General features: G+C 41.5%; 1 protein-coding gene across 1 annotated transcript; it reads left to right on the top strand.

Moving 5' to 3' along the window:
* Positions 1–368: 368 nt before the first annotated feature.
* Positions 369–12,444, top strand: LOC149278738 (dual specificity mitogen-activated protein kinase kinase 6-like). The gene is made up of 12 exons (XM_089501778.1): positions 369–387; positions 5,695–5,764; positions 7,832–7,880; positions 8,703–8,816; positions 8,944–9,063; positions 9,222–9,338; positions 9,658–9,709; positions 10,017–10,144; positions 10,314–10,391; positions 11,048–11,187; positions 12,203–12,248; positions 12,367–12,444. The coding sequence occupies exons 1-12, from the start codon at positions 369–371 to the stop codon at positions 12,442–12,444; spliced, it is 1,011 nt and encodes a 336-aa protein (XP_089357904.1).
* Positions 12,445–14,197: the final 1,753 nt, after the last annotated feature.

The raw sequence follows: 14,197 nt of genomic DNA, 5'->3' as shown, positions 1-14,197 counted from the left end.
AGTTTGGAGCTTCAGCTGGCAGCCCTGGCCCATCATGTAGGTGCAGAGCCCGGGATCTCAACTGCAAGTAGGGCGACTACGGGAACACAGAGGGGAACAAAACCCCGCACTTTGCAATTTGCTTCCTGCAGCCCGTGCAATCCCCTCAGGGCTCCGTGGTTTTTCTTTTCCCTCTAATTATTTGCAAGGAGTCGTGCAAGCAAACAACTCGACCCCCCCCCCCTCCCTCCTCATTCCCCTTCCGTGCATGAAGACCGGGAGCCTGCAGTTCGCATCTTTGTTGGGAAAGTAAAGCTTCAAGAAAAGCACACAAAAAAAAGTCTTTTGTGCACCCCTCCCCCCCCTCCTCATCACAGCAAAAGGGGAGAATGTCTCAGTCTAGAGGAGGTAAGAACACCCTCCGGGGGCTTCCAATGCAAAAACTGCAGCATGCACAATCCCCCGGGAGCATGCATTTATTAATATACGGATGCATTTTAGAAGTTTGAGCCTTCCCCTGTGCGGTTGCATTTCCTGTTTGGTTGCTGCCCTTTTTTTTTTTTTTTTCCCTTTCTGCACAGTTCCTGCAAGGCAGGGCTTCCATGCAACATGCATGATTACCCAGAGGGGGTGTCCAGATCTACCCCCCTAATGCATGCATGTGATTCATTAACATGTGATATTAATGATCTTTCTGATTTCCATGTCATTTTCCTTCTCTGTGCATTAATCTGGAAACTTCATGCATGCAGGGCTTGCATTCTAAGTGCATGCATTATTCTGCTGCATGCTGCATTTAGTTTTTGAGCTATACATGCAGTGATTGCTGCCTATGCAGTTTGCAGATACCCCCCCCCCCGTTTAAAGTAGGTCTGTATGTAGATTCTTCAGCTAGGAGTACTGTAATTTTTTTCCTCCCCGTTTGCAGCCAGCCCTTGCTATTGATTGGCGAAGTACAGAAATATTACACCCTGGTGCCGGACACCCCCAGCGCTGAGATCTATAGCTGGACTGTATATATATATATATATATATATATATATTATGTATACGCGTACCGTCCAGCCGCATAAAGTGTGCTAGAGAATGCTCAGTTTAGGTAGCTGTGCCCTAAAGGCCTTAGGGTTGCTGGGAAACCCGGGGAAAAAGTGCCGTTTTTAGATCTGATCGGCAAGGGTTAAACGGGGACACAGGAAAAGCATGTAAAAATACAGATTTTTGGTAATTTGGCCTTTTTTTTTGTCAATAGAAGTAGTTTCGGATATATTTGTGCTGGTAAAATGCAGGATTGTTCAGTACATTGAGGGTTAACGATAATTTATTTGCCTATATAGCGCCAACGTATTCCACAGCGTCGTGGAACGGCATATTAACCAATAATGTTGTGCAGTCACCGTAGCAACCGTTGGAACGCTCCCGTTCTCTGCATCGCCGTTCTTACTTTGCACCGGAATGGCTCTTTAGTCTTGTTTACGTAGCACCAGCCTATGCTGCAGCGCTGTACAAAGGGCTATAAAGAATGTGCATGTATTTTAACCCACAAAGGGTTAAACATGTAAGTTAATGATTAAAAACAACAAAAAAAAAGAATACATTTACATAAATGTAAAATCTATAAGAAGAAAAAAAAAAAGAGATCATTTATTTTCACCGTAAGGGATTTATTGAGAGATTCGGTTTAAAAGCCTGTTTATAGTATTGGGTTAGGGAACAGTCTCCCAGCAGAGCTGTCCTGAGCTAGTCCCGTACCATGCATGATGTGGTATATTGGGGGGGGGGGGGGGGTTACTTATCTTTAGGAGAAGCTGCAGCACACCACCCTGTCGTGATCACATTTTTCGCACTGCTTTTGGCTGTTTTGGATGCGTGTGCATGCGGGCGGTCTCATTAGACCCCTCTAGAGTCCCTGGGGAGTTAAAAATAAATGCCTTTTGGAGAAGCTGCAGCACGCCACGGAGATTTAAAGGGACCACGCAGCTGCCATGTGCATTAATGTGAATATATATAATATAATTAATAATAGATTATAAAATATATATATAATGGCTGCGCTGTCCCTTTAAGCAATTTTTTTTTTTTTTTTGGTGACATAATTAACACAAAATCAAACGATTCAGCTTTTCTTTCGTGGTTTCCGAGACGATTTATATGTTCTGTAAATATTGGTCAGACATTTTTAAAGAGCAACGCACGCTAATAAAAGTGACCCTGTCATTAAACGGCGGCGTTACGAGGAGTCTCCCCGGCGGATTTACGTGGAAGGAGAAGGTAACGAGTCAGGCAAAGGTGGCGTGACATCCGGGGTGGGGTGGGGAGGGAGAGGGACTTGGGTCCCCGAAGAAGGACACTTGGCTGGTATGGAGAAGGACTGAGTGACTGGCAATCGCTGGAGTCATCTTTCTGTATTTAGTTTTGTGTGACGTCGGACGAACTCGGCGAGGTTGGGAGGATGTGACTAATACCTGAGCGTGAATGGCCCGGGATCGGCTCAGCGGGGGGATCCAAGGTGCGCCCCGGTTCCAGTGACCCCAACTAATGCTTGTTGGGACCAAAAGAAAAGTCCTTTGCATCTAAATGGGACCCCCCCCCCCCCCACCGGTTGCATTTTTATTGTCTTAAAAAAACACAAAAGGATAGCTTTGATGCTGGCCCTTTAAATTCTCTTTAACCTTTTGTGTGCCGGCACCTTGCATATCAATTCCAGGAATGTGAAGTCTTTTGTTAGATTTGCGTGGTTACAAAGCAAGAAGTATTTTATTGTTGAGATGAGCGCCGAGTATCCCAAATTCAGTCTTACAAACCCCCCCCACCCACCGCCTATTTATTTTTATAATATTTATTATTATTTTATTGTTTGTTCTATTATTATTGTTATTGTTTATTGTTTATTGTTGTTATTATTGTTGTTGTTGCTGTACGCAGCTCTCCATGTGGATATTGAGAGTTGATGTGTCGGCGATACTGTATCCACGCACAATACTTTTTATCCCAGTCCCGACACATTAGTAACTTTTTGCTGGAGTTGTAAGCCGGGCCGCGAGCGCTGAGACCGTATTGGATCTTTTTTACTGTAATTGCGGAAGGGGTTTGCAGAAGCGTTCTGTTTTCGGCGCGGCGCTTTGGCGTCCTTCTTTATTAGAAGGGGGACGCTTTACTTGGCCCCGCCTATTAAATCACTTTGGGGGAAATAGGCAATCTCTAAAAACTTGCCCCAGAAAAAACACTTATTCTTAGCAGAAGCTGCTGCTCCCAGCCTCCTGCGCGCTCCGACAGTCCTAGCCACCGATTGGCTTAAAGCAGCTAATGAGCAGCAGGAGAGAGCGCCGCTCGATGGGAGCGATGTCCGCGGATGCAAGAACCCCTAGGGTTAGGGTGACGTTGACTGAACGCAGAAAAGAGCTGCTAGGCGGGCTAAGGGGCTACTGCATATGTTGGGGGCATTCTGCGTTTGCAAGGGGGGGGGCCACGCACATTTAAAGGGACCTCCCGGCTGTCCCATGCACTCCAATGTGTATGATGGCTGCAGCTTCCCTTAAAATGCTATTAATCTATACATAGGTGGACCTGCAGGCGGGCCGATGACCTTCTGCTCCTTGAGCTGACCGCTATTCTGCCGCTGTCCGGCGCTCTGTCCCTATACACGAAAAAACAAACAAACCCAATATTTATTATGTTTTTAATATTCCGGCTCGTATGGATGCGTTTATCCGACCCGCAGCAGCCGGCGCCCGGCGTTTACAAACAAATTACTGCCCGTTTTAGCCCAATATTTATCATTTGTGATTTATTTGATCACAAACGCATCGTTCAGATTAAAAGCGCTTTTTCACGTTTGTTTTTTTTTAACACTAATCTAGAACGTTGCCCACAGATCGGCCCCCGTCTAGTCGCCCGTTTCTCCTGCTGTAACGACTCAAACCTTAATCAGTCGTTGGTCTCGTCTTAGATTCAGGAGCCGTACGTCTACCCCATGCGTGTTTAATACCCTCACTGTATTACCCTCTACCACTTCTGCTGGGAGACAGCTCCGCTTATCTACCACTCCCCATCCCTTCCTGCTTTCTAATTCTACCCGCATTTCTCCAGTCTGGCTTTTGGGCGCAGGTATTAGTAACATTTTGTTCATTGAGGTCATTTCTCGATTCTTCCGCCTCCTCGAACCACCAGCCCTGTTACGGAGCTGTGACGTACGGAGCGATTCACGGTGCCGATGGGCGAGTTGGCCGCGAGTCATCGCCCTGCTTGCCACATCATCTACAAATTAGCTTTTAGTAGAACAGAGTTTTTTTTTGTTGTTTTTTTTAAAGGCTCCTGTATTAAAAGTAAAGAAGCAACATATTTTCCTCCAAAGAAGTTACTGATTTAAAGGGACTCTCCAGCCATCATACCCACTCTAATTCATCATAGCTACGCGGTCCCTTTAAATCTCCCTGGTTTCTGCAGAACCCCCCCCTTATGGATTTAACCCCTTCCCAACCCAATGCGCCCCCCCCCCCCCGCCATAGCCAAATGTCCTGCAGGGCGTCACATCTCCTGGCACACGTTATACTTGCGCTGGGTCATGTGCATGCGCCAAATTCACTAATGCTGATTTGAAGTAGCCAAACCATGGCAAACTTGTTGAATGACGGAGAAGGCGGGCAGCTTCTACCAATTTTTTTTTATTTAAATGTTTTATTATTTTTTTTATTTATTTATTGTTAACTTTTTCAATAAAGATTGTAAGCCTGCGGGCCAGGCTCTCTCCACCTAATGTATCGGTTTGTCTTAGTCTGTCGATTCTCGTCTCGTCAGACCCCCTGAATATATGTATTGTATTAAGCGCTGCGTAAACTGTTGGCGCTCTATAAATAAAAGATAATAATTATAAAGCACTTAAATGTGGTTTGAAATACCCCCTGGGGCATTAAATTGTTCCTTAAAAAGAAAACAATTGCGCTTTTTGAGTCCAGCTGGAATTTGCGCAGATGTCCGAGGAGCCGTCGTTCTCTTTCCACCTTTTGTTTTTTTTTAGAAGCTTCGCTGCAGCTTTCACCCCTCTGTAAACCGTCATAAATCACCCGGTGATTCTGGATCCACCTAGGGGTATTTACAACACAATTTCCCAGAATGTCGTAAAAAAACTCTGGGCCTAAATCCATTCCAGCCGAGGTGACATAAGAACGAGTTACAAGCCGGCGAATGGTTTTTCTTCAACATTTTTTATTTATTATTATTATTATTATTATTATTATTATTATTATTTTTAAATACTGTGCAGTTGAACTTGAAGTGGTACTTTGTAACAAATTTGTGTATAATTATTGTGTAGTCTAAAAGGAAAATTTTGTTTCCTTAGTATCCGCTCCAAAAAGTTATGCAAATAGTTTGTTTACAGAGAGGGTGGTAGATAAGTGGAGCAGCCTCCCAGCAGAAGTGGTAGAGGCTAATACAATGGGGGAATGTAAATATGCATGGGATAGAGCACATGGCTCCCGAAGATCAGATCAAAGACTGAATAAGGTTTAGATCTTTACGGCAGACCAGACCGGGGGCCGAATGGGGCCGATCACTGTAACTTAACACCATTATCTTTCACGTCAACGATAAATCTTTTTAACTTTGAATTCTGTTGATAAGAGCGCCTAAAATATTCTGCGAGTGTTTTGGTGGCGTTGCTTACAAATGTATAATTTTGTCCCCCCCCCCCCTTTTTTTTTTTTTTTTTTTTTTTAGGCAAAAAGAAAAAACCCGGATTGAAAATTACACCGGAAGTGTTTGAACAGCCGCAAGCCAGCGTACCCACGTAAGACCACGTTCTTTCGTAACATACTTCCCCCCCCCTATCCACAAAGGGTTAACGCTTGAGACCATAGACCTCTTCTAATGCCCTTAAGTGTGTTAAGTGTGGACCGGTCAGCGGACATGTGCGTTGGTTGCCGTGGTGACTGCTCCACATTTAGAACTTTGCTCTTTAATGGCCGCTCGATGGATACAATCCTTCAGCCGCACATACATGTGGATTCGGTGACCCCAAACCGCGCATGATCTATTCACTCGACTCGCAGACGGGATCGTTGATCTTATATCTGCGAGACAATGAGGATTCCGGTCTATTCAAACGTACAAAGAAGGGTCGGGGGATGTGTTGTCAACCTTTGTCTCTGATGAGCAGAAACCCAAATGTAAGATGTACTTATCGCTTACTATCAGGCGCAGAGATTTTTGGAGCATTTTTTTCCCTAGAGTTTACTGAGAGGGTGCAAGATAAGCGGAACCGCCTCCCAGCAGAAGTGGTAGAGGGTAATACAGTGAGGGTATTAAACATGCATGGGATATACGGCTCCTGAATCGAGACTAACGACTGACTAAGGTTTGAGTCTTTACAGCAGGAGAAACGGGGGGCCGAATGGGGCCGATCTGCTTCTGTTCCAGAAGTTGTTGTTTTTTGGGGTTTTTTTTTTAAGCGTTCCAGCTGGAATGTTGTTTAATCCTGTCGTGAATTTTAAATGTTAAACATTGAGGGCAGTTGGTGTTTGCGGAGTATAATAAAAGCTAATAATTAAACGTTGATTATAAATATATAAATAATATACAATATAATAACATATATAAAAATATAATTATAAATATATATGTAAAATATAAATAATATAAAATAAAATATATAATATAAATATATATGTAAAATAATATAAATATAAATATAATATAATCAAATAGTAATACATATAAATATATATATGTAAAATAATATAAATATATAATATAATCAAATGTATCAAATAATAATACATATAAATATATATGTAAAATAATATAAATATAATATAATCAAATAGTAATACATATAAATATATATGTAAAATAATATAATTAATAAAGCATCATTCATTGTTTGTTGGGAAAACAGTTGGCGTTTCTTGAATCTTCGTTTCGATCTTGGGTGTATAAGTTCTGCAGGAGGCTAGTAAGCGGGAGAGGCGGCTAGCGGAGGTTTTTGTTGACTGTGGATCGCAGCGGGTGGCTGTGGCCCTCGCCGTATACGAAGTGTACGAGGGGTATATGAGGTGCTGCTGACATCACGGTGGAGACGTTCCCCACGGCTTCTGCATTCCTGGAATTCCTGCTGCGGCCTGAATCGGCCGGTTCCACCGCTCACATCGGGCAGAGTCCTGCCGGCTTCCTTGTGCCTCACCGAGCGGCCGGCCAGCTTTCTCTTACCCCCCTATTTAACTAGATACCCCGTGGTCTCCAACACTGTCTCGGATTCATACAACTCAGATGCCCCACTTTGATATTAATGCAGAAACATACTTTGATTAGAACCATGTTGACCATCTAGTCCAGGGGTGTCCAGCCTTCGGCCCTCCAGCTGCTGCTCCCATACTCCTCAGCCAGCCCCTTAGCAGAAAGAGCATTATGGGAGATGTAGTCCTGCAGCAGCTGGAGGGCCGCAGGCTGGACACCCCTGATCTAGTCCCTGCGTTAAACGGCTTCTGCTGGAAGGCAGCTCTGGTATCTACTGCCCATCTGTATGGAACTTTCTTAGTCCCTCTCTATAGAAGACTTGGCGTCTTTACTTCTTTGTAGATCTACACACCCAACCCTCACGTAAGAGATCAGTGAAAAAATAACATGAAATAATAAAATAAAGATCAAACCTCACCAAAATATATCTTCTTTTGGCATTAAATATATAAAAAAACCAAAAATAAAATAAAATATATATATATCTCACGCATATTGTTTTGGGTGAGTTTTTAAAGATTCTTGTGCATTCAACACAGAGCAAAGCAAACAGAAGCCAAAGGGTTTCAAGGTCCCTCTAGCCGCGCATGTTTCTTATCTCATTGTTTGTTTACCTCCGCAGGCCGCCAAGAGATCTAGACTCCAAAGCCTGTATCCTGATTGGAGAAAAGGTACGTTTAATAACATTTGGGCTTAAAACAGCGTAAAGATCTTTATGGCTGGGATTTACAATGAGTGCAGCTCGAACTCGCTTTATATTAAAAATATTTTTAGAAAATTAGGTATTTTTTTTATATATATATATTTTTTTTAACGTTTAGCGTAAAAACCTAGAAGTTTTCGTACAAGCTGAACGTTTCATGTCCCAATGATCGGTCCGGCAATATATTAAAATACAAAATCTTGTCCTGTGAAATATCGAGTTTCGTTCCGTGCAGCGGGGGCCGGTTTGGTGCAGGCGGCATTAATCCCGCGGTTGTTTTTAACATGTTCTAAATTTACTTTCTACTTCATTAAATTGTCTTGAGTTTTCAGGCTGTACTTGAGTCCTTCGGGCCAGGAGTATATTTGGAAGCCATTTAGTCTTAATCCGAGGAAATTCTCTGTGACCTGCTGAGTTCAGGGAAGCAGTAGCCGGCCCTTAACTTTGCAGTGTTGAGGGGGCCTGAGTTGACCCCTTTGTGCCTAGAATTTGGTGGCCATCGTTTCTTGGTTAGTTCCTTCTAGAATCCCAGGAGGTGTTGTACATGTACAGACATGTCCGTTATTTAGGGAAGCTGTATAATGCTAGTAGAGAGATCTCAGGCTTGTTAGACCGGAGTTCATGGTAACCCCAAGGCACCATTAGCCATACTACCACTATTGGAATTCTAGAACCTCTGAGATGCCTTCACAAGGCAAAAGTCAAAAGCGCATCCTTCATATCTGGATCTGAGGGCTATAATATGGTCCATAAAAAGCATGAACGTTATCCATTTTCTTGGTACCCGCAGAACTTTGAGGTGAAGGCAGATGACTTGGAACCTATAGAAGAACTCGGACGAGGAGCCTATGGCGTGGTGGAGAAAATGCGCCATGTCCCCAGTGGGCAGATCATGGCTGTAAAGGTAAGGGTAAAAACAAAACCCAAGCTCCAAACAGACCACACGGTGGCGCTGTCTACATTTGAACGTCGTCTCCATATATGGAAATATTTGGAATATGTATTGATCGTTATATCGCCCCCCCCTGCAGCGTATCCGGGCGACAGTCAACACTCAGGAACAGAAGAGACTCCTTATGGATCTGGATATCTCCATGAGGACGGTGGACTGTCATTTTACGGTCACATTCTATGGAGCATTATTTAGAGAGGTATATACTACATTATTAGACACTATTCATAGCCATTCATAGCATCCCCCCCCCCCAGAATTCCTTAATCAAATGGGGGAAACAATTATTGTACTGAATATTAGTGTATATTACTTGACAGCATTAATTCTGTACCTTTTTGTATTCTTCTCTTCTAGGGCGACGTCTGGATCTGTATGGAGCTCATGGACACTTCGCTGGACAAATTCTACAAGAATGTAATAGACAAAGGCTTGACGATCCCAGAGGACATCTTGGGCAAAATAGCAGTTTCTGTAAGTGTCCGCCCCATTAGTGTTATGTGGCCGCGTCTAATGCTTCGATGGTTCATTCATATACATCAAGTAATTAGTAGATGTTAAAAGGGGAGTCCGTACTGCCTGATACTCATGTTGTGGCTATAAAATCCCTTTTTTATTAGAACGCCTGCCGTACATGTTCTCCAGCAGCTCTTAAGATGTTGAGCTTCATGGTTGTTCTACAAGAACTTAAGGGCAGGATGTTACCTTCTTTTCTCTAAATGTACCCTAAATTTGTATGGAATTTTGTTTTACGTTTATTTTTTTCTCTCTCCAATTTTGCTATTTTTCATAGATTGTCAGAGCGTTGGAACATCTGCATAGTAAATTGTCCGTGATCCACCGAGGTAAGCTTCTAGACCTTTGCTTCAATTTCTTTTTTGCGTAACCACCTTAGGGTTTGCACATAAATGTCAGCGTATTTCTTTACATCTGCGAATGCCATCCTCTGGTTCTTTTGTGCACCAGAGGGCACTTCTAATAGCTGTTCAATGGCTATTCATAAAGTAACCCATGGAGTGTCGGGGGGGGGGGGGGTTTATCTGCCTTTGCTCCGAAGGACCTCTTTGGCCTCCTCACAATTGTCCCATTTGGTGCTTGATACTGAAAATCCAGATATTGGTTTGACTTGGTTGTTTCTCTGCTTTGTTTCAGATGTGAAACCATCCAATGTGCTCATTAACAAGCAGGGCCAGGTGAAGATGTGTGATTTTGGCATCAGCGGTTACCTGGTGGACTCTGTAGCCAAAACGCTAGACGCCGGTTGCAAACCATACATGGCTGTAAGTTTACCGCGACGTCGTTAAGACCAGGAGTTGATGACCATTGTTCTAAGATATTCCGCCCTTTATTATCTCAGAACGTTTGTACCTGTTGGTCCTTTACTGCATTTTTTTTATGTCTGGATATATAATCATGTAATCTTAACCTTTTTTTCTTTTTTTTTTTTAGCCTGAGAGAATAAATCCAGATCTAAACCAGAAAGGATACAGTGTGAAATCTGATATCTGGAGCCTGGGAATTACGATGGTATGAACTTGCCTCTCTTTTCTTTTGCTCTCAGGGTTGTAAAGGTATAGTTACCTGTACTTAGGAACTCGGAGATAAGGTATGATGTACCTTTAAACAAACTTAACCCTTTGCACTTCCCAGTCATTTCGCAGCAAATGTTAATTACAGTTCCAGTAGGTGGCAGCATATTCAAAGTTACAAAAGTTGTGTTGCTACTTGAAGCTGGAGATCTCGAAGTTTTAGCCTACGCCGTTTACGCGATCTCTTCCTCAAATCGCCCCCTAGCAGTACATATTTTTCTGGTCTTCTGGGATGAGTACAGGTTGACCGATACGTGTCTGATTAGAGGACCAAGTGAGATAGCTGAGAAGTAAAAAAGGTTTGTTGAGCGGGATTCGTTCTAGAACATAAACCCCACCTTCTGCATTAGCATGATATGTTTTATGTTTATGACCCTCAACAAAGATTTTTTTAAAACCAGCAGTATCACTAAACAACCTTTAATTTGCCAAGAGGAACGTCAATGACTTTTCAGCCCGTGGCCAAAATGTCTACCTGTGTTTTTTTGTTTCCTTCAACTAAGCCACGTGGGTTTTTTCTTTGTTCTTTAACTGGATTAGCGTAATATTTCATGTTACCTATTTTTAATTTATATATTACCTCCCTTGTAATAGTTGGAGCTCGCTATCCTAAAGTTCCCTTACGATTCTTGGGGAACCCCCTTCCAGCAGCTGAAGCAGGTGGTCGAGGAGCCATCTCCACAGCTTCCCGCAGATAAGTTCTCGGCTGATTTTGTTGACTTTACCTCAAAGTGGTAAGTTTCACTGTACTGCGTGTATCTTTAAGAGACTCCCAACATTTGTAGGGTTTTAGACAGTTGCTATGTTTGTTTTTGTTTTTTTATTGTAATTATTTAAATAAAAATTAGGATTTTTATTTTTTTATTTTTTTTTAAACAAAAATCTAGAAATAAATCATTTAAAAAAACCAAACCCATATACACCCTGTTTGTTACAGTAAAGGGTGAGCAATCTGTTTACAGCCAGATAATATCAGGAAGTGTGTTTTCCACTTTCTGGAATCCCAGCGGAGGTGCCCGGTTTGAGTCAGTGCATCCCCTCACGTTTATTTATTTATTTTTTTTGTATTTTCTTATTTTATGTTTCTGGCTATGATGCAACCTGTCTTACTGTTTGTCTGTCTGGGAAGTTTTTCCTAAGATCTCTAGAGCGGAAGCAATTGCAGGAAACATCCTGACTAAAGACGGGTAAACTTATTCCCGATGAGGAGCTAATGTGTCGTCGTAACGGATGTCACACGGTCAGATGCTGGCCTCTAATTTCCCTGGTTACAAAGTAACAATTAGAAGACCTTTTCATATTTATTTTGGTATTCTTTTTAATACGCAAAGGCCGGGAGATATGCTAAAAGCGAAATATTTTGTTTTTATTTTTGTTATTTTGAGTTTAGAATTTTAGGTTTAAATTGTAAAACTGTGTAAACTGTTTTGGAAGTCGGTCTGTTTCAAACCTATGGACCCCTTCATCTGTATAATGTATGCAAGAAAGTAGAACTTTTTTGGAATCCCTAAAAGGGGGCTGTCTGCTTCATTGCTATCATCATGGATTATTTATAACGAAAATACAAATCCCCCCTCCCCCCATTTTTTAATGATTTGTTTTAGGGATATTTGGATTAAAAGTGAGAAGTTGCGTTATACCCCAGAAAAGCTTCCCTCTAAAGGGGGGCGCTATGCCAGTAATTGATATTTGAAGAACGGGGTCCGTATGATTCTCTGAATCTTTATATTTTTGTATGTTTTATTTTAGCTTGAAAAAGAATTCCAACGAGCGTCCTACTTACTCAGAGCTAATGGTAAGTATTTTAACACCAAATCTATAACGTTCTGACCCAAATCCAATGGAATGCTGGAGCTGTTCATGGAAACATTGGATTTTCACAGTAAACATAATTTATTTATTTTTTTCAACAGCAACATCCCTTCTTCACTTTGCATGAAACCAAGAACACTGACGTGGCGTCGTTTGTTAAACTCGTCCTGGGAGATTAAGCGGACGCCACACGACCTCTCTCACACCCTCCACGCGGACTTCTCCCAACAGGACACACGAGGCGGCTTCAATTGGCTGCTGTACTCCAGTGCCCGCAGCAATGCATCATGGGACTGGGAAAACTGGACTCCACATTGGCCTCCTCAACAAAGAATGGCTTTCTAGTTAATATCATACCCTAACCCCCTGTTCTGCCATAGAAGCTGCTCTTGGCAGTGTCTGAGTAACCAAAAAGGGGCAGTTGCCACCCATTTGCTGCCAGAGGGGGTTTATAATCATTTTAGTTTTGTCTGTTTCCTCTCTTTTTTTTTTTTTTTTTAGGTGCTACTGTAGTTTTTTTTTTTTTTGTTTTGTTTTTTTTTTTCCTGCACCCACTTTTTGTCATAAAAATATTTATGTTCAATATTTTAACTAGGTTCTGTTTTTTATGAGAGGACGTATGTGTGACGTGGTAGGAGAATGGTCGTAAATATTTATAGGATTTTGCTGGTGAAAGGGTGAAAACATATTATATATTTCCCCCCCCCCCCCATGTAAACTATTTAAATTTTGTTCCCCTTAAATGATTCAGGATTTTCTGTGTGAAGGATTTTTTTTCTCCCCCCCCACCTCCCATTTTTTTTTAACACCATGTAGCGCTATATATAGTAGATTATGTTTTTATAAAGAGGGATGAATTTGATGATTATCAAATATGGTCTTACCGCATTTACCCCATGGGGAATCTTATTCTGGAAACATGAACTTGCAGTTTGCAATTTTATTTTTATTCCTCCCATAATGCGCTAAAAAAGCATGTTGCTGCGTGGGAAATATTAAATACCGTGTTAATAGGCAGAACGCAGGAATCTTAAAACCTAGCACCAAAATTCCCGATAATAGAACACTGCTGTATTTTTACTTGTTTGGTATTATAAGGGCTCATCCTAATTTTACTCTTTTTATCAACCAAAGGTATTTCTGCCCCCTATTTTCTAACTTTGTCTCTTTTTTCTTTTATATATCTATATATATCTTTTAGGCTACAGCTGTATTTTTTTTTTTTTTTTGAAAAAGGATGTTTTCGTTACTATACACGAAAAGAGTAGGTTAGTCAACAGTTATCCACCAACAAGTGGGGGGAAGCTTATGGGTTGGCTCCCTTCTGGTTTAACAACGGCATTTTCTCAATTCTAATTAGTATTTTTCATTTGTAACTCTGATTTTTTTTTTCTTCTTCTTCCTTTTTGGTACCAGAGAGGCCTGCATATCATTGCAAATGTTTGGGTCATGGTATCCATGGCACATAGCAATGATCTGTATTCCTAAGAAGCAAATAGAAATTTGTATGTCCTCTTGTATGGCTTTTAAAAATAAAAAAAGAAAAGAAAAAAAATCTGCAGGGTTATAGAACGGAGTGTGTCCTTACTGAGCAGAACACCGGGGAATATATAGCTGTTTTATTTCCAATCAAATGAAAATGTCTTGCATATCAATTATATATTTTAATGTCAAACCGTCTCTGTGTTTTTCCTTGTTTCTAATGTTATTTTTCCTTAATACGGGACATTTTCTTCTAGATGCTTAAAGTGGACTGTTAAAATAGCATGTCTGATTTACAAAAATGCCAAAATGTTATTTTCTTCTTATTGTCTTATATAGTGCTACCTGTTCCTGCAGTCCATACAGTCAAAGAATCTGACAAAACTAGAACTGACAGACCAACTACATTGGGGAAAGACTTAGAATAGTATTAAACAGTGTTTAAAAAAT

This window comes from Sceloporus occidentalis, unplaced genomic scaffold, assembly GCF_023333645.1.
Source record: "Sceloporus occidentalis isolate IW3139 unplaced genomic scaffold, rSceOcc1.0.p SCAF_182, whole genome shotgun sequence".
Lineage (NCBI taxonomy): Eukaryota > Metazoa > Chordata > Lepidosauria > Squamata > Phrynosomatidae > Sceloporus > Sceloporus occidentalis.
The sequence above is the reverse complement of the archived record's forward strand: the minus strand, read 5'-3'. Positions and strand labels throughout refer to the sequence as shown.